We start from the raw sequence: 18,930 nt of genomic DNA, 5'->3' as shown, positions 1-18,930 counted from the left end.
CCTGGGGCTGCCTTCTGGTGACTAAATAAGAGAAGCCCCAGAAGACGGCGCCTCGGGACTGGGTGGGGCTGAGGGTAAGGGCACCGAGGACTCCAGTTGACAGGGTGGGTAGGGAGGTGGACGCACAGCAGCGGCGGTCCTGCTCGGTGAGTGCTGAGAGGCTGGGGTGAAGGGCACCTGTGGAGGACTTGGCCTGAGGCTGCCCACTCCCTGAGGAAGTGACTATGGGCCGGCCGGGGAAAGTGGTCAGTGGGCTGAATGGGGCTCCTTTATTTTTTTTTCAGTTGAACTGAGTGGGCAGAGGCAGCTGGGCAGGACGGGTCTGGGCTGTGCCAGGGAGGGCCCCTCTTCCTGCCTGGGGACTGTCAGGCCTCTGCTCCCACCTGCTGTGCTGTAAAAACAACCCATAGTTCCAAAATGGCTTCACTTGATAAGCCCATGATATCAAACCCAGGTTAATACCTGATGTAACTGTAGTTTCGTCCTGTACCAGGAACATAATCTTGGTCAGCCAGTATGGGATTTTCCGGTCACCACCAGCGAGGCATCTGTCACTGAGGCCCTCTCCACCCCCCTAAAACGCAGAGGCAACCTACTTGATAAAAAGCCCTTCCCTTCTCCCCACCTCAAGAAAAGCGGTCCTCCGCCAAGAATAATCCTTTTTTCTTTTGTTAGTGGCTCCCTTGCCCTACTCGCCTTCCTATAAAAACCTTCCATTTTGTAGAACCCCTTGGAGCGCCCTGGCATTGACCGAATCGCTCATTTAAAGCCAACTAGATCTTCAAACTTACTCGGTTGAATTCGTTTTGTGCCCCTCCCTGGCAGGCGGTGCTGGGGACCCAGGGAGGACCCCACCCTCCTCTCCCACCTCAGCCTGGGGAACTAACTGCCTTGAGGACACCCTGGGTTGCCCCCTCAGGTCTCACCCTGGCACAGGGCCCCCCTGCCCTCCCGGGAGAAATAGGCGGGGCACCCAGAATGCAAACACTGGCTCACGTGCACCCAGTTAGTGTGACATGTCCTGTTTTCTGCCGAAACGTAAGGTACTGCCAGGGCCAGGTGCAAAAAATGCTGAATGTCTGTGTCCTTCCAAAATTCAAATATTGAAATCGTACCCTGCAAAGTGATGGTATTTGGAGGCAGGACTTTTGGGAGATGATTCGGTCGAGATCGGGGGTGCTCGTGGATGGGATTAGAGCCCTTATTAAAGAGGACCCGGAGAACAGAGGGAGAGGAGGCCCCTGAATGAGCCTGGAGGCTGACTCATCACACACAGCATCTGCTGGCACCTTGATCTTGGACTCCCAGGCTGCAGAGCTATGAGAAATGTTGCTCATCAGCCGAGTCAGGATTTGTTCTAGCAGCCTGAGCCGCTGAGACAGGGCACAGCAGGGCCACCGCTCCTGGCAGCCCTGGCTCCACGCAGGGTGTCTTGTGTGGATAGGTTCTCTGGGGGCAGACAGGGACCGGGCCAGCCAGCCTTCCGGAGCCCTGAGCTGGCCTGGGAGCGGCCAGTTGCTGTCCCTCAGCCCAGGTCCCCGAGCCAGGCTGGCAGGGGCAAGGGCTGAGCCTGCCTGGGCTAGGGCCGGAGGACCACAGGGACAGAGGCATCACGGCAGGGGCCCGGGCAACGCTGTGTCCTCAGAGCAGGGGTCCCCGGAAGCCCCCGGTCTAAACTTCCAGAAGGGATCGGCATTCGTAGAGCACCTACTGTGTGCCGAGCTCTGCCCCGGGCACTGTCGCCATCTCACCTCCCCTGGTCCCTGGGTGACTAGCGTGAGGATCCGCGGGGCACGTGACAGCGCGGGGCCGAGTGGGTGGGGTGGGGTGGGGTGGGGTGGGGTGGGGTGGGGTGGGTGGGGGACGGGGCCCAGCCGGCCTCAGGCAGCACCCGGCGGGCGGTCGGATGTGGTCGCAGGTTCCCGCGGAGACCCCCGCTTCGGGCCGGGGCCCGGCCGATAAGTCTCCCGGGGGCAGAAGACGGCCGCGGGGTCCCCAGGGGTCGCGCGGCCGCTAGCTACCCGGGGCGGGAGGACGCCTTCCTCCTCCCCCGCCTGCCCTCCTCCTCCTCTTCCTCCCTCCTCTTCCTCCCGGCCGGGATACCCGGAACCCGCTGGGGCGGGGCGAATAGGCGGCTGCCCGCTCAGGTCGCGGAGGCGGCGGCTGCACCGTGACCTGTCCGTCTGTCCGTGTGTCTGTCCGTCTGTCCGTCCGTCCGTCCGTCCGTCCGCCCGCCCAGCCATGGCCGCGCCGCGGAACCTGTTGCTCTTGGTCCTGCTGCTGCTGCTGCTGCCGCCGCCCCCGGGGGGTGAGCCTTTGGGGGTGGGGGGCGTTCAGCCCGGCCAGGGCCCGGGTCGGCCACGTTCGCGCCGTCCGACCCCGTACGAGGCGGCCTGGACCCCGCAGGGCCGCGGCCCCCTGAGGACCCAGGCGGTTAGCAACCCCCAGGGACTGACCGCCCCCTCCATCCCAGCACCCCTCCCCGCCTGAAGTGACATCGCCCGGACCCCAGGCAGCTGCCCCCATGGCTCTGTCCTGGAATTGGGCCGTGGGGGTGGGGGTCTGCAGTCCCTCTGATCCTAGGGATTGGGTCAGCCGCAGGCTGGGGTAGGGTTTCCTGCCTGGCCGTCGCCCGGGGTGGTGGCTTCCTGGAGGCCTGGCCCCTCCATCCAGGCCTTCCCTTCGCCTGTGTTTACTGGCTGGGAGCCCCCAGCCGCTGCCTCCAAGGCCTTCGTAGTCCTGGAGACAGCTGAGATGCCTAATGGGAGGAAACAGCTAACTGTGTGTGTAGATTGGTTGATTGTGAAATTTTTAAAAATTGATTTCAGAGGAAGGGAGAGAGAGAGAGAGACATTGATTTATTCCACTTATTTGTGCATTCATTGGTTGATTGTGTCCTGACTGGAGGGCGAACCCGCAACCTTGGCCAGGGTCAGGGTCAGGGCTGTGATCATTTGCTTGTCCACGGATGATTCACAGATGGGGAGACCAGGCTGGGGGCCGTTTAGGAATTGGAGCAACACCTCCCCACCCCCAGGTTTAGGAAGCCAAAGGTCCCTCTGGGTGGATGGCTTCCTCTGGAGGAAGGACTTTATTTCCTGGGAGGACTCTGGAGGACCTGGGGTGGGAAAGTGAGCAGGCAGCGCTCTGGCTCCTGGTTCAGTGAGGTCTGGGAGTCTTGTCCAGAGTGTGTGAGGGTCAGAGAATACTTGTGTCATGGGCTTGTGGCCCAAACAGGGTCACAGGTGTTTGCCTTCAGCCCCAGCTTAGAGGCTCTTGAGCTGTGGCTCTCACAGCTGTAAGGACTTTCTGGAGGTGGTGCTGGGTCATCCCAGCTGCTGGGTAGTGTGGGCCTTGTTGAGCAGGGTCTGCGGGGATCCCATCCTCTGCACCCCCGGCCCCCAAGCTTTGCCTGCAGCAGGGCTCTGCTTGGAGCTGCCAAGGACAAAGTATCTTCCCATTTCCTCCCCATTCCTAGTTGTTTCTTCTTAGAGTCACTGAGTGGGCCTTGCTCTGTGGTGGCCCCAGGGAATATGATACACTGACCAGGCTGGCTCTCTGGAGTCCCACTTGGGGCCTGTCCAGGCAGAATCCTAGACCATTCCATCCTGCTGGTGGGCACCAGCTCTCTGCTAAGGCAGTTTAAGGATGCATGGGAACATGGCTGTAGCATCTTCCTGGAAGTTTGCAAACCTCGTGGTTACCCAAAGGCCTGGGTCATTTTCTGCACTTGTCAGTCAGGTCCTCTCAGCATGATCTTGTGTCCCCAGCCTGTGAGGATGTCCTTAGATCCCAGCTTGGTGGCCGAGAGCCTCGTGGTGGTTCTCTGACATGAAATGGTGCTGCTGCCTTGGAGCCCTGGCCACTGAGGGCACAGGCATTTCCTAGGCACCTGCTGCCAGCCCAGTGTGGGACCAAGGGCTGCATGGACACTTTTGTAGGTGTGACTGCAGCCGATGGTGAATTGGTCAGGAGACTGCCTGCTGTAGGGGTGTGGTCAGGGCTGGGCCCCTGAAGTTACGGTCCAGCAGGGACTCAGGCTGCTGTGGCCAGTGGTGGGAAGAGGGAATGAGAATCAAGAATTGGCCCGTCTGGTGCGTGGTCCCCAGCTGCTGGCCAGGGATGTTACTGTCCAGCTGTGTGACCACTGGGCTTGGGCAGCTTCTGGAGGAGGTAGGCTAGAATGGGGCCTTAAAGGGTGAGTAGATTTGAAGGTGGGGGATGGGAAACAGCCAAGAATATGGGCAAAGTGTGGATAGGGCTGGAAAGCTGGGGTGGCCTTCAAGGCTGTTTGCAGTCTGGACCCTGCCTTGTGGGCTGTGGACTTGATCCTGACTTAGTGTGAACCAGGCATGGTCTGAGAGCAGGGGGTGGCCCAGGCAAACTTACACTTAGAAAGTTCGTTCTCCCATCAGAAGGCAAGTGGGCTGGTGGGGCAAGAGGGAGCCCAGTTAGGCACAGCTGCTGTGGCCTGGGAGAGAAGGCAAGGCTGGTTGGGGTGGTGGCCAGAGGTGGCCCGCCATGCTGATGCCTGCTGGCCCTGATCACTTAGACATGGCTGAGGCCTCGCATGAGGCTTCTCCTCATGGCCACAGGTGAACGAGTGTTCTCTGCTCCAGCCCACGGCGAGATATGTGTGGATTCCAGTGGATACAACCTCTACCCCAAGAACTGTCCTGTTTTCTGCTGTGGCACCTGTTACAACCAGTACTGCTGCTCCGACATACTGAAGAAATTTGTATGGGACAAGGAAAGTTGTGAGGACAGGTGGGTGCCCCAGCGGGACTGTGCTTGGGAGGGAAATGGCCCTGGCCCTCTGACCCCTCAGGCCTCTGAAGATGGTGGTGAGCCTTGGGCCAGGGAGTTGGGGGCGTCTCTACTCTGGGCTAGACTCCCCAGACCCTATTTGGTTAGTCCCTTGCCCCTCCCTCCCCTGCCCTGGAGGGTGCCAGCTCATCCAGCCTGGGGCTGAGCAGGTTTCTTAGCTGGTTTTGTGGCTCACCCTTGGGTGTGTACTTGTACCAACATGTCCTCAGGGTGGGCACCTTGGCATGTGTGTGCCCCACAAGTGTGTGCATGAACCTGGGGGTGTTGTGTGTGATCTGTACAGGTACCGTCTCTTGGGCCCGAGTGTGGGCATGTGCCCCAGAGTGTGCCGTGCCTATGAGCTCCTGGCGCGGTCCGTGGATTCACACTGCGCCTTGGGCATAGACCGTTTCACGGACTGAAACCCAGCTTCCGTCCAGTCTTCAGCATATGCCTCCCTTTGCCACATTCTTTGTTTCTTTTGTGTTTGGCCGCAGGGATAGAGGGGTGAGGTGGTCATCCTCAGCTCACGGCAGGTGGTCATTATTGTCAGGACGAGACCAGCCCCCACCATCTTATGCATTTATTTTAATCTCCCATGACCATTCCATTCCTCTCACCCAGGAGACCACCAGTCGGCCATATTCTTTTGATTGTTTCTGTTCTTGCAAAGTCTATATTGTTTTGTGGGTACAATGGACCCCCTTCCTTTCTGCAGTCAGTACAGGGTTTGTACAACCCACCCATGTTCTTGGGCGTACATCTGGCTGGTGCCCACCACTGCTGTGGTGTGAGTCGCTATCACAGATAACTACGGTGGGCATCCTCACAGGACTTCCTCCTGCCTGCTACAGGACCATGTGGGAATTTCCTGGAGGTACATGTGGGAGCACATTGCCAGGTCAGAGAGATGCACATAGTTACTAAGGGCTTCCAAAGTGCTCTCGGGAATGGTGGCCCCAGGCTGCGTACCTGCCAGCCACACCTGCGTGTTCCTGATGGATTATATCCCACCTTTTACTTTCAGCCTTTTGGTACTCTTTTTTTCTTTTTTCCCCCGTATGTATTTATTTATCTGTAACGTGATGTCAAAATTGGGTACAGTGCCTTTTGGTACTCTTATAACTTACAAGATCTTTTTAGTTTTTAATTCATTCTGGTAATTAAAAAAAAAAACAGGACCATTTAATCTATTTAAATATAATGTAATTGTTAGCATTAAGGGGTTCTATTTGCCATCTTCTTTTGTGTTTTTTATTTATCTCTCCTGTATTACTTTTTCCCTTACTGTATTATTTTAGTCTGTTTTTATTACATTTTTTTCTTCCATTGTTCACTTATTTTCCAATCTGTATACCTTTATTCCATTTTCTTGCCTTATTGCACTGGCTAGAACCTCCAGTACAATGTTGAATAGAGGTGGTGAGAGCAGATACCTTCATCTTGTTTTCAATATTAGGGAGAAAGCATTCATTGTTAGCTATGGGGTCAGTTGGCTTTTTCACAGGTGTCCTTTATCAGGTTAAGGAAGTTAGTTCTCTTCTATTGGCTAGTTTGCTTGGAGTTTTAATCATGAAGGGATCTTGAATTTTGTTAGATATTTTTTTCTGCACTTTTAGCAATGATCATATGATTTTGTATTTTTATTCTAATTTACCGACATAATGGTAAATTATGTTGATCTCATTCTTAATGTTTTATCTGAACAGAACTTAAGTCAATGGTTACTTTCTCTTACCAATTGCCTTCCGGTTTCCATTACTTCTACCAAGACACCAGTTCAATGGTCAGTTGTCTCTCATTTCAAAGAAATCTTTTTTTCCATCTGACAGGAAGAATCTTTTTCTTGTCTTTGCTGTTCTTCAGTTATCCTGTGATGTATCTAGGTATGGGTTTCTTTTTGTTTATGCTGCTATGGATTTGTCGAACTTCTTATATCTGTGCTTGAGTGTCTCCTCGGCTCTAGAAAACGTTTTGCTATTCTTTAGGTGTTGCCCTTTCTCCTCCTCCTCCCTTCCCTCCGGAACTCCATTCGAGCATCTGTCACATCTTTCACTCCAGTGTCCATGTGTCTGAGTCTCTCTTCCGTATTTCCATCTCCATGCTGAGTTCTAGAAAAGGTCTTCTGACCCCTCTGTCCATTCCATCTTTCTTCAGCTGTGTCTCATCGGCTGTTAAACTCATCCATTGAAGTTGTTTTTTGTACTGTTTTAGTGTAAAGTATAATTCACATACAGAAAAGTGCACAAAATACTCAGTGGCTTGCTTTGAAACAAACACCCGGGTAGCCGCCACACAGGCTCGCACACCACCAGCGCCTCAGGAGCCCCTGAGCGAACTTCCAGTCGCTGTTGCCTCTCTTACCCCACAAAGGCAACTGTTCTTCTAACTTTTATATACATGACCTTGCTGTCTTTTAGAGTTGTAATACCCAAGCATATACCCCTAAATTCTATAGTTTAGTGTTTTTTTTCTTGTGGGGGAGAAAAAAATACTTTCCTAAGTTGAGACAGGTTCAGGGGCTAAGCCTGGGATGAGCTGCCACGGCCCACTGCTGCCCTGGCTGCAAGTCTCACGGGGACCCTTAGAACTTAGGAAAAAATCACACCCGAGAAAGAAATGGGGAAGGCATGAGCGTGTGGGCTCCAGAGGGAGCCCACTTTGCTATTTCGTAATGCTTCTTCCTCTTTTTTTTTTTTAAAGATTTATTTATTTCTATTTTGAGACAGAGGGGAAGGGAGGGAGAAAGAGAGGTAGAGAAACATCAATGTGTGGTTGTCTCTCACATGGCCCCGACTGGGAACCTGGCCCACAACCCAGGCATGTGCCCTGACTGGGAATCGAACCGGCGCCCCTTTGGTTCACAGGCCCGAGCTCAATCCACTAAACTACACCAGCCAGGGTATTTTTTTTATATTGCAAGTTCTCTTGAATTGTTCAATCTTTAATCTCCTTGAGCGGTGTATAAGTGCTGTTATTTTAATGTCGATGTCAGATAACTTCAGTATTTGAAGCCCCTGTGGATATTTCCATGGTATGAAATTTCTGTGGTTTTCTATTCATGGTGTCTGATCTGGTATTCCGGAAAGTGTTTGATTGTGTGTCCGTCACAGTGTTTGTAAATTGATTGTAGAAATTTGGAGCTTAGGATTTCCTCCAGGGTGGATTTACGTCGCTTTTGTCAGGGCCTTTAGCCCTCGGGATCAGGTTGCCTAACCGCGGAGACTGAGATGATGGAAGCTGAGCTGTCTGCTCAGTTTCTCCCTCGTCTTGGGTTGCAGCATTTCAGGTCTCAGCCCAGGTGAGAAGGATTCACAAGGGCCTCCCACCTGGTGGGCTCTGGACCTAATCTTTATCACCTGAGGCTTTCAGAAGTTCTCCTCAGCCTCTCAGCTCTCCTCTGAAATTGGTGAATGCTCCCAGGAGGAAGAGTCTCAGATACCTGGCTCACCTCAGTGGACCTTCCTTCCCAGCCTTCCCCTCCCCCCGGGCCCCAGCGGGGCTGCCCCCACTATGTCCTTGCTCACTAAAGCCTGCGCTCTGGTCTTCAGAAATATTTTCTCCTCAGCTCTAGGGGTTGTCCTTCAAAAGCACGGCCCTAATGCTTTAAATTTTTTATTTTGATAAACATTTAATTTTGGAAAATTTCAACTAAGTACCAAATCAGAGAGAATAACATGACAACTCCGTGTGTCCATCACCCCCTTCCACGGTTCCCAGCACCTGGACACTACTGTTCCCGTACCTCCCACCACTTCTTAAGTCTTCTGGATTGCTTAACAACAAATCCCAGACATCATAAACATTTCTCCTTAAGTGTTCATTTAAAAAAGAGGATTTTATGTATTTACTTTTTAGAGAGATGGGAAGGGAGAGAGAGGGGGAGATACATTGGTCGGTTGCCTCTCGCACACCCCCAGCTGGGGGCCTGGCCGGCGACCCAGGCACCTTTTGGTTTTGGGGACAACACCCAACCCACTGAACCACACCAGTCAGGACCGTAAGTGTTCGCTTTATCAGTACAAGTGAGGCCTTTAAAAATTATAACCACTATATGAGTAACACATTTTGCACAATTGACAGTAATTCATTAATAGCTTTCAATGCTAGTCTGTCTTCAGTTGGCTCCATTTGTTTCAAAAATGTCTCTTTGTGGGTAGTTTGTTCGAGTCAGAATTCAAGTAAGTTATTATTTTTAAAATCTCTGTTGCACCTATAGTTATTTCCCCTTTTTAAAAATCTGCATAATTTTTCTTTTGTATCATTTCTCCTTTTCTTGCTTAGTCTTGCCAGAGGTCTACCGGCTTTGGTTTTGTTAATCTTCTTTTATTGTTTGTGGCTGTTCTCTTTTATTTTTGCTTCCTTCTTTGGGGTGGGGGGGGCGGGTGTTGCACTATTTTTTTTCATCTTCTTGAGTTTAATACCATTTCACTATTAAAAGTTACGTTTCCTCTAAGAGCTGCTTTAGCTGAGTTTTGCAAATTTTTAAAACTTTTTTTATTTATTTACTTTGAGAGGGAGAGAGAAAGAGGGAGAAAGAGAAACATTAATGTGCAAGAGAAACAATTGGTTGCTTCTTGCAAGCCCCCAACCAGGGACCTGGCCTACAATCCAGGCATGTGCCCTGACTGGGAATTGAACCGGCGACCTTTCAGTTCGCAGGCTGGCGCTCAATCTAATGAGCCACCAGGGCTGAGTTTCACAAATTTTGATCTGGAGTATCTTCATTATCATTCAGTTTTTCATATTTCTTAATTTCCTTTATGATTTCTTATTTAACTCACAGGAGGGTTTTGTGGTTTTTTTTTTTTTTTTTTTTTTTTTTTTTTTTTTTTTTTTGCCATGTTAGTTTCCCAAGGCATGAGTTCTTTTTAGCTGGAGAAGATACTTTGTAGGACAGCTGTCTCTCCCGATCTGTTGAGGTTTGTTCTGTAGCCTCAGGTGTGGTCTGCCCTGAAGACTGTGCCAGGTGCACTTGAGAAGAAGGGCTTGGCAGTGCAGCTGGGGGCCCTGGGGGTGTGTGTGATACCCATTCCCATGACACTGTCCGGGCTGCCTCCGTGGCCCAGGACTGAGGGGGCCTTTGTGCATGTTCTGTGTGTGTGCTAAGGCAGGGCACGTTGGTTCCTGGTGTGCTGGGTGGGGGGTTGTGTTAATCATGAGGTTTTCCCCTTGCAGTTTAGCTGCTGTCAGGAAGAGTGTGGAGAATGTGGAGCAGCTGGCCTCATCGCTGAGCTTTAACTCCAACATGGACAGTGACATACCAGGGTAAGTGAGACCAGCAGGCTGGGTGCATATTCCTGGTGGAGGTGACGGGGCCCTAGGTGGGCTGGGATGAAGGCTGTGGGGACTGCGATGGGGAGGAGTCGTTGGGGTGGGGTCCCTGGAGAGCTGTCTCCATGTCCAATCACCAGGGCCTTCCATCCTTCTGTTGGGAAGTTGTGTCCCTATTGTGCTGGGGATGGGAGTGGCTATGGTTGGGGGTTGACATTTGAAAGGCCAAGGGTGGGTTTGAATTGACCTAAGTTGGGGTTGGGCGCAGGTGACTGATGATGGGTGTAGGTGAGCAGAGGGAGACAGTGATGATAGAAGGTGGGGAGTGCACGGTGATGGCGCAGTAGTGCGTGGTGGTGGTGGAGAGGCTGGTGGGGATGGGGGCGATGGGGACACGTGATGGGGTGGCAGACGGGCAGTGTCTGGTGGTAGGAAGCGATTGTGGTGACACGGCGCTGATGGGGCGGTGGTGGCGGTGCCTGGTGCATGGAGATCGGGTGGCAGTGGTGGGGCCAGGATGCTCAGACACCTGGTGATGTCCAGGTCTGTGGGTCATGGTTACTATGTCGGGGCTGCCCTTTTAGGGGGCCAGGGAGTACCCCAATCTCCTAAACTTCCTAAGCCCAGCCCCAGGGTCCCCGCAGCACCTGCCTTATACAAGTTCAGCACTCGAGGTGCAGGTTTATGGAGGGTGGAGGGACAGGGTTGTCAGTGACACTTCTGTGAATGCCCACAGGTGCCTGGCCACCTGTCCAGGATTGAAAGGAGGCGTCCTCTTGGGTGGGCATCTGTACATTGCCCCTTGGCCCAGGGCACTGCTGTCTGTCCGCCAGGGTGCTGGCTCCGTGGTAGGTCCAGCCCCCGCTGCCCGGGCCCAGCTGAGAGCTCCGGGCAGACCCTGACAGGGGAGAGACTGCTTGGTGCCAGGGACCTGTGCCAGCTCTGCCCCCTTCCCCACCATAACTCCCTCTCCGCTCTGTTCTTTGGCCTTGCCCTCGCCTCTCCCTCTGGGTGATTTGTTCCTTTGGGGAACAACGAGGCACCCTGTCAGAGTGCAGGGCTCCAGAGGAGCCACGTCTGCCTGGCACAGCGGGATGGGTGGGGCCCTCCCTCCCAGTGGGCACTGCTTCCCAGAGTGCGGCCAAGCTGGGCTCGGCCCTGGTCTTCTGCGGGCCCCCCAGCCCCGGCTCTGGCAGGTGAGCCCCATCCTACTCTGCCAACCCAGTCTGGCTGAGTTCGTTATTGGCTCGTTCCCTCCCCAGAACTTCCTCGGTCCCCTGTCATGGTTCCTTCGGATCCTGATTTTATTGTCCCTTTCCAGCTCTTTGCCACTCATGGGATGGTCTGGCAGGACTGGGGTGTGCGTGTGTGTGCGTGTGTGTGTGTGTGTTTAAAGATTTCATTTATTTATTTTTTGAGAGGGGAAGGGAGGGAGAGACGGAGAGAAACATCAACATGCGGTTGCCTCTCTTTCGCCCTGGACCAGGGACCCGGCCTGTAACCCAGGCACGTGCCCTGACTAGGAATCAAACCTGGTTCACAGGCTGGCATTCAATCCACTGAGCCACACCAGCCAGGGCAGGACTGGTGTGTTTTTGGCACCTGAATGGTAGAATCTCTGGTTACAGGCCCTGGGCAGGCTGTGCCAGCCCTCTGCCCCCACTTCCCTCTGATAGCACAGGCAACAGGAAGGGAGGTCCATCAGGTGGGGCGCGGCCCAGCGAGCCTGTGCTGACTCCCAGGCCCCACAGTGCCCTTTCTGCAGCCCCCCACACACCATGTCAGGCCGGGCTGCCACATTGTCAGCATCATGCGAGAGCTGGTGTCCCAGCCCCAGAGACCTAGAGGTGGCCCTTTCTAATCTAAGCATTGGGAGTCTGTGGCTTCCTCTGGGCTGCTCAGTTCTGCCTCCTGAACTTGGCCTTCAGACTCCTTTATCTGGGAGAGAGTGCCAACCTGGGGAAGCCCCCATTCCTCTCAGAGGCGGGCTTCCATGAGAAGTGGGGCCTGCTGTGGCCACCGGCCCCTGCCACCACACCGTGCCACCACCTCTCCAACATTGCACGTCCTCGGAGCATCCTGCCTGGCCGTCCGTCCCATGGGGTCCCCGAGTGAATTTATTCTTTCGTCAGAGTTACTGAGCACCTACTCTCTGCCAGCCACGGGAGGGACAGTGATGGCGCAAAGCCTCTGAGAAGGTGATGCTTTGAGCTGAGGGCTGCAGGGTAGACAGGAATCAGTGATGTGGGGGCGGGAGGAAGAGAGGGGTGGGCCAGGCGGGAGGAACTGCGTGGGCCAAGGCCCTGACAGGCCCCAGCATGGTGCTTTCAGATACTGGGGAGGAGGGCAGTGTGGCTGCAGTACTGAGGAAGGAGGAGGGAGTCCCAGACCACACGAGGGGTTCTATGTTATTTAAACTTTAAAGGCTAAAATTTGCCATGTTGCAAGTTTTACTCTCTGGTGAGACAAATCCTAAGTTTTCTCCCCTTTTATCGTCAACTGTAATATATCACATACGCTCACACACACAGTGTGACAAGTGATAAAGCAGATTTCTGAGCCAAGAGCTACAGGAGTCACAGCGGGCCTCTGAGAAGGGAGTGACATGATCAGACCTGGCAGGTGGCGGAAGGCTGAGGTAGCTGAAGGAGCCCATCAAGGAGGGTGGGGGGCCACTGGGAGAGGCCAGCCTGGGCAGGCCAGGCTGGGGTGCTGGTCTGGGAAGGCAGACCAGGCACCTGGCCTCCTTCCCACTCCCGACCCCCCTGCCCAAGCTGGTGGAGCAGCCGGGGCCTGGGCGCCTAAGCCACTCCTTGTCCTTTTTTTCCTTTTAATATCCTGGGAGTTGATTTCTAACACATAAGAATTAGCAATAGACTCAAAAGAAGTCGAATATTTTTACATTGGAGTAAAATAACTTTTAGCTCATTGGCATTGTAAGGGAAAAAGTCTAACGCTGGTACATTTTTCTAATGTTCATTCATAAATTACAGAAATCTTTTTGTTAATATCTTGTAACCAGGACTCCCCATTAATCTTTCAGGAAAACCAGTGTTCCCCTTTCACCTTTTGTGTCCTTATTGCTATAAAATCTAGGTGATTCTTGCTTCCCTCTGGGGCCCGCTTCACCCTTTGACCCTGGCATCCCACGAAGCCCAGGAACCCCAGGAAGTGGGGTCACCCATGCGGTCACCCGTGTTTTAGATGTATCTGTATTAGGTTTGGGTCCTTTGAGCTGCACGCCTATCTGGTAAAAGGTATGCTGGACTGATGGTTATACCCAAAAATCTGTGGGTGAAAAAAGAGGGGGGCTCTGTGGAAGGTAACCTCACAGGGTGATCTGATCCTGAATTCCTAACTGGGCAGGTCGTGCTGAGCAGTCTCTCCCGGACACAGAACTTCTTTAGTAGAAGGCGCTTATCTTTGCCTTACACAAGCCCTGTCCATTGTTTCCGTGCATCCAGTTAACACCTGTGCTGTGTCTTTAAGAAGATCCTGTGTCTGTCCTTCCTGCCACTGACGTCAGGGGAGGGGAGGGCTGAGGAGGAGATGTGCTTTCCTTTTCTCCGAAAGGGGAGGAGATTGAAACTGAGTGCCCGTGATGGAAAGAGGGCAGTCTGGGACAGGAAGACCCTGAGTAAAGGTGGAGGCTGACATGGGGTGAGCCTGGGCGCCATACTGCGTGTGTGTGCGTGTGTGTGAGAGACAGAGACGGGAAGAGACGGAAGGTGATGGGCCGCACTCACGTGTCACTGGTCACTGATTGTTTTGAATGTGTGTGTTTCCCCTTTCACTGTCCAGCTGTCCACAGGAGGTCTGGGAGGAGCCTGTGGCTGAGGGAGGGGCAGATGAGGGCTCCTCTCTTGGGCAAGACTGACGACCTGTCTTGCAAATGCGCTTGGGTGTTTTTGTCTGCAGTGTGTAGGGGCTGCCCTTCGTCTGTCCCTAGGCTGTGGCCCAGGGCCCTGTGGAGGTGCTGCCTGTCTGGTCAGTGGAAGCCCCTCCACAGCCCTCCAGGGTGGGGCCCACAACCCCCCAAACCCTGCACCCCCAGCCCCCGAGGCTGGGGAGGCTCACCAGGCTCCTCCTGGGTTTTACCGTGCTTGGTGCCCTTACTGAGCATTTGCCTGTTACCAGAATGGAGTTCGACCTCTGGGGGCAGGGGCGGATAGCAGGGGGCTCTGTCTGCCCTGGCAAGACAGTGTTGGTGAACTGGCCCAGGGCCTGCCTTCTCAAAGAGCAGGCCCCCCTGTCATGGTCCTGGCTGAGGGGCTGGGTCAGGCAGGGAGGCCCCCTCTTCCAGAAGGCAGACCACCTCCAGCTCCCCCTCTCCCGTGGCATCTGACTGGCTCTTAATTTTCCCACCTGTGGAGCCCAGGGGTGCAGGTGAACACCTGGCACGGTGCTGGCGCCCAGCAGGTTCCAGTCACGTGGGGGACAGCCCTGCCCTGGACTGTGAGCCAGCCAGTGCCAAGGCCAAGCACACTGCATTCCTCTCCTTGCTGTTCTGGACACACTGGCCTCTGCTCTCCTGGATCTTCTCCCCACCTTCGTCCCCTGGGCTTCCTGAGTCATTACCTCCAACATCTGCCTCCTCCAGGGCTCTGTGGGCACCCAGAGGCCATGGTCTATCTTGCCCCTTGCTGAGTTTTTGGCTCAAACCATAGTGCCTGGCTTGTGGCATGTGCTTGATGACCACTTGCTCATCAGTTGATGGGTGGACGAGAGGTATCAGTGGTGGGGAGGCCCAGAAAAACTCTCCCCCCATGCTCTTGAGGGCAGGGCAAGGGGCGTAGACCGCAGGTGGGGCGCTTTATATAGATTCGCAACCCCAGTTTACCTGTGAGGAAACTGAGGCTGGAACAGGATACCTTGGGAGTTCCTCTATCTGTGTTGCCCAGAGTGTCTCCTGCAAGAGGGGAGCCCCCTGGGGGTGGCTGGGTTGTGGACTGCTGCTCCTGGCTAGGAGCAAGAAGCCCCAGGTCACAACGGGCTCTTTGGCAGGTTCGGGGCCACCGTTGCTGTTGGCGTGACCATTTTCGTGCTCTTCATCGTCACCATAATCGCCTGCTTTACCTGCTCCTGCTGCTGTTTGTACAAGATGTGCCGCCGGCCTCGCCGTAAGCATGTCTGCCCCACCCACCCACTGTGCAGGGCCCAGGGTGGCCCGGGAGCTGCCCAAGGCCCTGATTTGGCTAAGCTGGAGGGAGGGGTGGCAAGCCTGAGGGTCCTGACTGGGGTTCTGTTTGCAGCGGTCGTGACCACCACCACGTCCACCACAGTGGTGCACGCCCCCTACCCTCAGCCTCCAAGTGTGCCGCCCACCTACCCAGGGCCGTCGTACCAGGGCTACCACCCCATCCCCCCCCAGCCGGGGATGGCGGCAGCACCCTACCCTACGCAGTACCCACCGCCCTACCCAGCCCAGCCCACGGGCCCACCTGCCTACCATGAGACGCTGGCTGGTGAGTACCACTGCCAACTCTGAGCAGCCCTGACCCCAAAGCTCCCGAAGCGCCCACAGCCAACCACGGTCCTCTGTTTACAGGAGGCGCAGCCACGCCCTACCCTCCCAGCCAGCCTCCTTACAACCCGGCGTACATGGACCCCCCAAAGGCCGCCTACTGAGTGCACAGCTGCATCTCCGGTTGCCACTTGATGTGTGTGTGTGTGTGTACGTGTGTATGTGTGCACGTGTCTTTGTGGTCGGCTCTGCAGGCACGGCCCTCTTCTCCCCGTGCAGGAGGTGTATGTCGTATTTGTGCACTTGTGATGCCGACAAGGTGGGGACAATCCTGCCAAAGTTGCTGGGACCATCCTTTGTTCTCTTCCTCACTCAAATGAAGCTTCCTTGAAATCTCAAACAAAATTCAAAGAATGGGGTGGGAGTTCATTGCCAGGCCACCCCGGGGAGACCAAGCGGGGCTTGTCATGCTAGGATGGCACAGTTCTTTGTGGGCTAGACGCACACATGCTCTGGCTTCAGCAGAATGGCTGGCCACGGCTCAAGGCCATGGCTTGTCCCCAGGATGTGCGTCCCTTTGAAGAACCAGAGCCATGATGCAGGGAAGCGGGTGAAGCCCGGGACCGGCTGAGCTGGGTTTTGATCCCTGGAGCCTGTGTCGTGCGCCCAGTGGGAGGTGGGCAGCCTTCTGATATCAAAACGCCCTACCCACATGCCAGCTGTGTGCCTGGACTATTCCCGCAACCTCCCTGGGACCACCTGAGGGGCCACATCAGGTGGCTCTGGGCCCCCCCAACAGGTGGCAGGGTGGCCTCTGTCCACCTGCACACTCAGGTGTCCTTCCTGCAGTGTTTTTGTTGTACTTCCTGCCAAATATTTTGCCTGTTTTCTCTGTTAAAAAAAAGTGTGATAGTTGCTCTGAAGACCAAGCCCTGGGGTCCTGGAGGGAGGCTGGCCCACAGGGAGGGGCTGGCTGACCCTGACAGTCTGTGCCTCCCTCACACCAGCCTCGGCACAGCCAGCTCTGTGCCCCCGTCCATTCTGCCCTCGCAGCAGGGCCGCCCAGACCAAAGGTGGCAGGGTGCTGGCCCAGCACGAATACCTCGGTGTCCCTCCGTCCCTCTGCTACTGTCTCACCAGATCTTGTCTCAGCTCTGTACCTGTCGATTTGTGTCTGAGTCCCGGGTCTGTGCCCTGTTTACAATAAATGCAGACTTTTGGAACTGCCCCGCTTCTGCAGAGCCTTGGCTGGAGGCACTGGGTAGCTGGCCGGGCACCACTGCCGACCAACACTGGGAATTCCGGGTTTGCCTCCTAGTGTAGGGCTCGGACGGCTGGTCATCCTGCTGGGGAGGGTGAGCGACAGGGGGACAAAGACCGCCACCCTCTGTGCCCCCTGCCCAGGTGCCTGAGCGTGGGCGGAGGGGCAGGAGGCTCTAAGGCTGCCAAGGAAGGTACAGGCGAGAGTGTGCTCAGTGCTGTGGGGTCTTTATTAGTCAGACTTTCCACCTCAGCCTACTGCCCAGGTGTGGCCAGGGACAGCCCATACAGTGTGGCTACCGCCACCGTCACCAAGGCCAGCAGGCCCAGCGGGGCCAGCAGTCCCTCCGCGGGTGAGGATTCAGGGCCCTTTGTTGGAGAAAGCACCTTGGACCTCCTGCTCCTCCCAAGTTTGGGGCTGGTGTCTCTGGCTCTGGCCGGGCGTGCAGTGGCTGTGGCAGCAGATGACCTTGAGTTGGTTCCAGTAGAGGCTGTGACCCCATACATGGGCTTGACGGTGCTGAAGGGCCTGGCGTGGGCATCCACCCACTGCAGTAGGGCCCTCGGCCTCCACTGGCAGATGCTAAGCAGGGCTAGGACGTCCCCCTCGGCCGTGTGAGAGTCCGGCGGGGCCTGTCCGTACAGGCGTGTGTAGATGCTGCCCAGGCTGTAGCTCTTCCACGGGCCTTGCTGGGGGGGGCTGCCGGCCTGCTCCAGGGCCTTCAGGGCAGCAATGCTATCCACGCAGAAGGCACCGTCCAGGGCACTGGCCACGCCCAGCACAGCCAGCTCTGCCTGGAGCAGGGGGAAGTCGTAGCGGTCGCCGTTGTGTGCCACCAGGCACCAGGGCTGTGGCTGGCGCTGCAGGAAGGCCAGGAGCAGGTTGACCAGGTCGGCGTCGAAATGCTGACGCCCGTGTGCTGCCAGCATGGCTGTGCTCAGGCCAGTGATCTCGCTGGCCGCAGGGCTACAGGCCTTCCCGGGAGCCACACACAGGGAGAGCTTGTCCACCACTCGGGGTGGCAGGGGCACTGAGGGGGGAGGTCCCCGAAGGGCTGGGGGGCTCTCCATCACGCACCTGTGGACGGCCAGCAGGCACAGCTCTGTGATCTTGGGCTGGGAGAAGGGCAGTCCAGTGGCCTCCAAGTCCAAGAAGACGAGGGTCTGCACGGGCCCTGGGGGCAGGGCCTGCGAGCACATGGTACCTGCCACTGAGCCTGGGGAGGAGCCTGCGGAGGGGAGTGGGTGAGTGCCCGGGATAAGATCTAAGGCAGGGGTGGGGAGGGTGCGCAGGAGCACGTCTCTGGGCCCCCCACCCCCCACCCCAGCACAGGTAGGCACTATTGGTGATCTTTAGGGCCCATTTTCAGGGCAGGAAGCCAGACAGGGTGCGACTTCCTTAGTGGTATCAGCACACTGTCTAGGGGAGGTTTAGTTCTTCCCTTAGTGCCCACTTAGTCTGGTGGTGCTGGGCGGAACCCTTGGCCTCCCCACCCTGCCCAGCCCCTTGGGGGTCCTCACTTACCAAGTAGCAGGCAGGCAGCAAGGACTTGGGCTGAGCACACCAGCTGGATCTTGCTGCTGGCCCCAGAGGTGGGAAGTGAAACTTAGCCCTGAGCCCGCCTACCAGGCTGGTGAGAGCCTGGCCCGCCCTGCTAAGTCAGCCTGCTGGGTCCCTCTCTTGCCAACACCCATCCCTCCCCAAATACCCCCCCTCCTGTGACTCCCCACATGCCTCAGAGCGGTAGCTGTGGCCCACTGGCTGGCACAGTGCGGCAGTGAGGCAAGGGCAGGGACGCCCAGGCTATGGAGGAAGGCTGGCTGCGGCGCTCAAGCCTGCCGGGGAGGGGGGTGGGGGCATGGCCTTCTCAGCACAGACCCCTTGGCCCTGCTTCCCCAGGACTCCCTGGTTTAGGGCTGGGCCTCGGGGCTGCTTCCTTCCCTGCTATACAATGGTTTCTTCCCATGGCCCCAGCCCAAAGCGATGACTCAGGACAATTCCACAGGCAGGGCAGGGCTCCTTCCTCCAGGCAGATTTGTTACCATGGGGATGGGGGGTGGGGGGGGGTTCAGCCAGAAACGGGAAGAAGGATCGCAGCCTTCCCTGGGCCTTGCTCCAGTTCCAT

The 18,930-nt window shown here is 55.9% G+C and overlaps 2 protein-coding genes across 6 annotated transcripts; one reads left to right on the top strand and one right to left on the bottom strand.

Annotated features, from left to right (window-relative positions):
* On the top strand, positions 1-16,770 carry SHISA5 (shisa family member 5). 5 transcript variants are annotated; one of them, XM_053929521.1, is made up of 6 exons: positions 1-146; positions 4,620-4,767; positions 9,985-10,074; positions 15,085-15,200; positions 15,333-15,545; positions 15,629-16,770. In XM_053929521.1, exons 3-6 carry the CDS (start codon positions 10,055-10,057, stop codon positions 15,706-15,708), a joined length of 429 nt encoding a protein of 142 aa, XP_053785496.1. In that variant the 5' UTR covers positions 1-146; positions 4,620-4,767; positions 9,985-10,054; the 3' UTR covers positions 15,709-16,770. The 5 variants fall into 5 exon arrangements, with proteins under 5 accessions (XP_053785496.1, XP_053785497.1, XP_053785494.1 ...); XM_053929519.2 differs by lacking the exon at positions 1-146 and adding an exon at positions 1,882-2,308 and having other exon boundaries at positions 4,596-4,767; XM_053929520.2 differs by lacking the exon at positions 1-146 and adding an exon at positions 1,884-2,308.
* A 243-nt stretch (positions 16,771-17,013) lies between these two features.
* TREX1 (three prime repair exonuclease 1) lies at positions 17,014-18,839 on the bottom strand. The gene is made up of 2 exons (XM_024565786.4): positions 18,330-18,839; positions 17,014-18,033 (listed from the first exon to the last, which is right to left on the bottom strand). Exon 2 carries the CDS (start codon positions 18,002-18,004, stop codon positions 17,060-17,062), a length of 945 nt encoding a protein of 314 aa, XP_024421554.1. The 5' UTR covers positions 18,005-18,033; positions 18,330-18,839; the 3' UTR covers positions 17,014-17,059.
* Between the last annotated feature and the right edge of the window lie 91 nt (positions 18,840-18,930).

This window comes from Desmodus rotundus, chromosome 8 (genome assembly GCF_022682495.2).
Source record: "Desmodus rotundus isolate HL8 chromosome 8, HLdesRot8A.1, whole genome shotgun sequence".
NCBI classification, from domain to species: domain Eukaryota; kingdom Metazoa; phylum Chordata; class Mammalia; order Chiroptera; family Phyllostomidae; genus Desmodus; species Desmodus rotundus.
The sequence above is the reverse complement of the archived record's forward strand: the minus strand, read 5'-3'. Positions and strand labels throughout refer to the sequence as shown.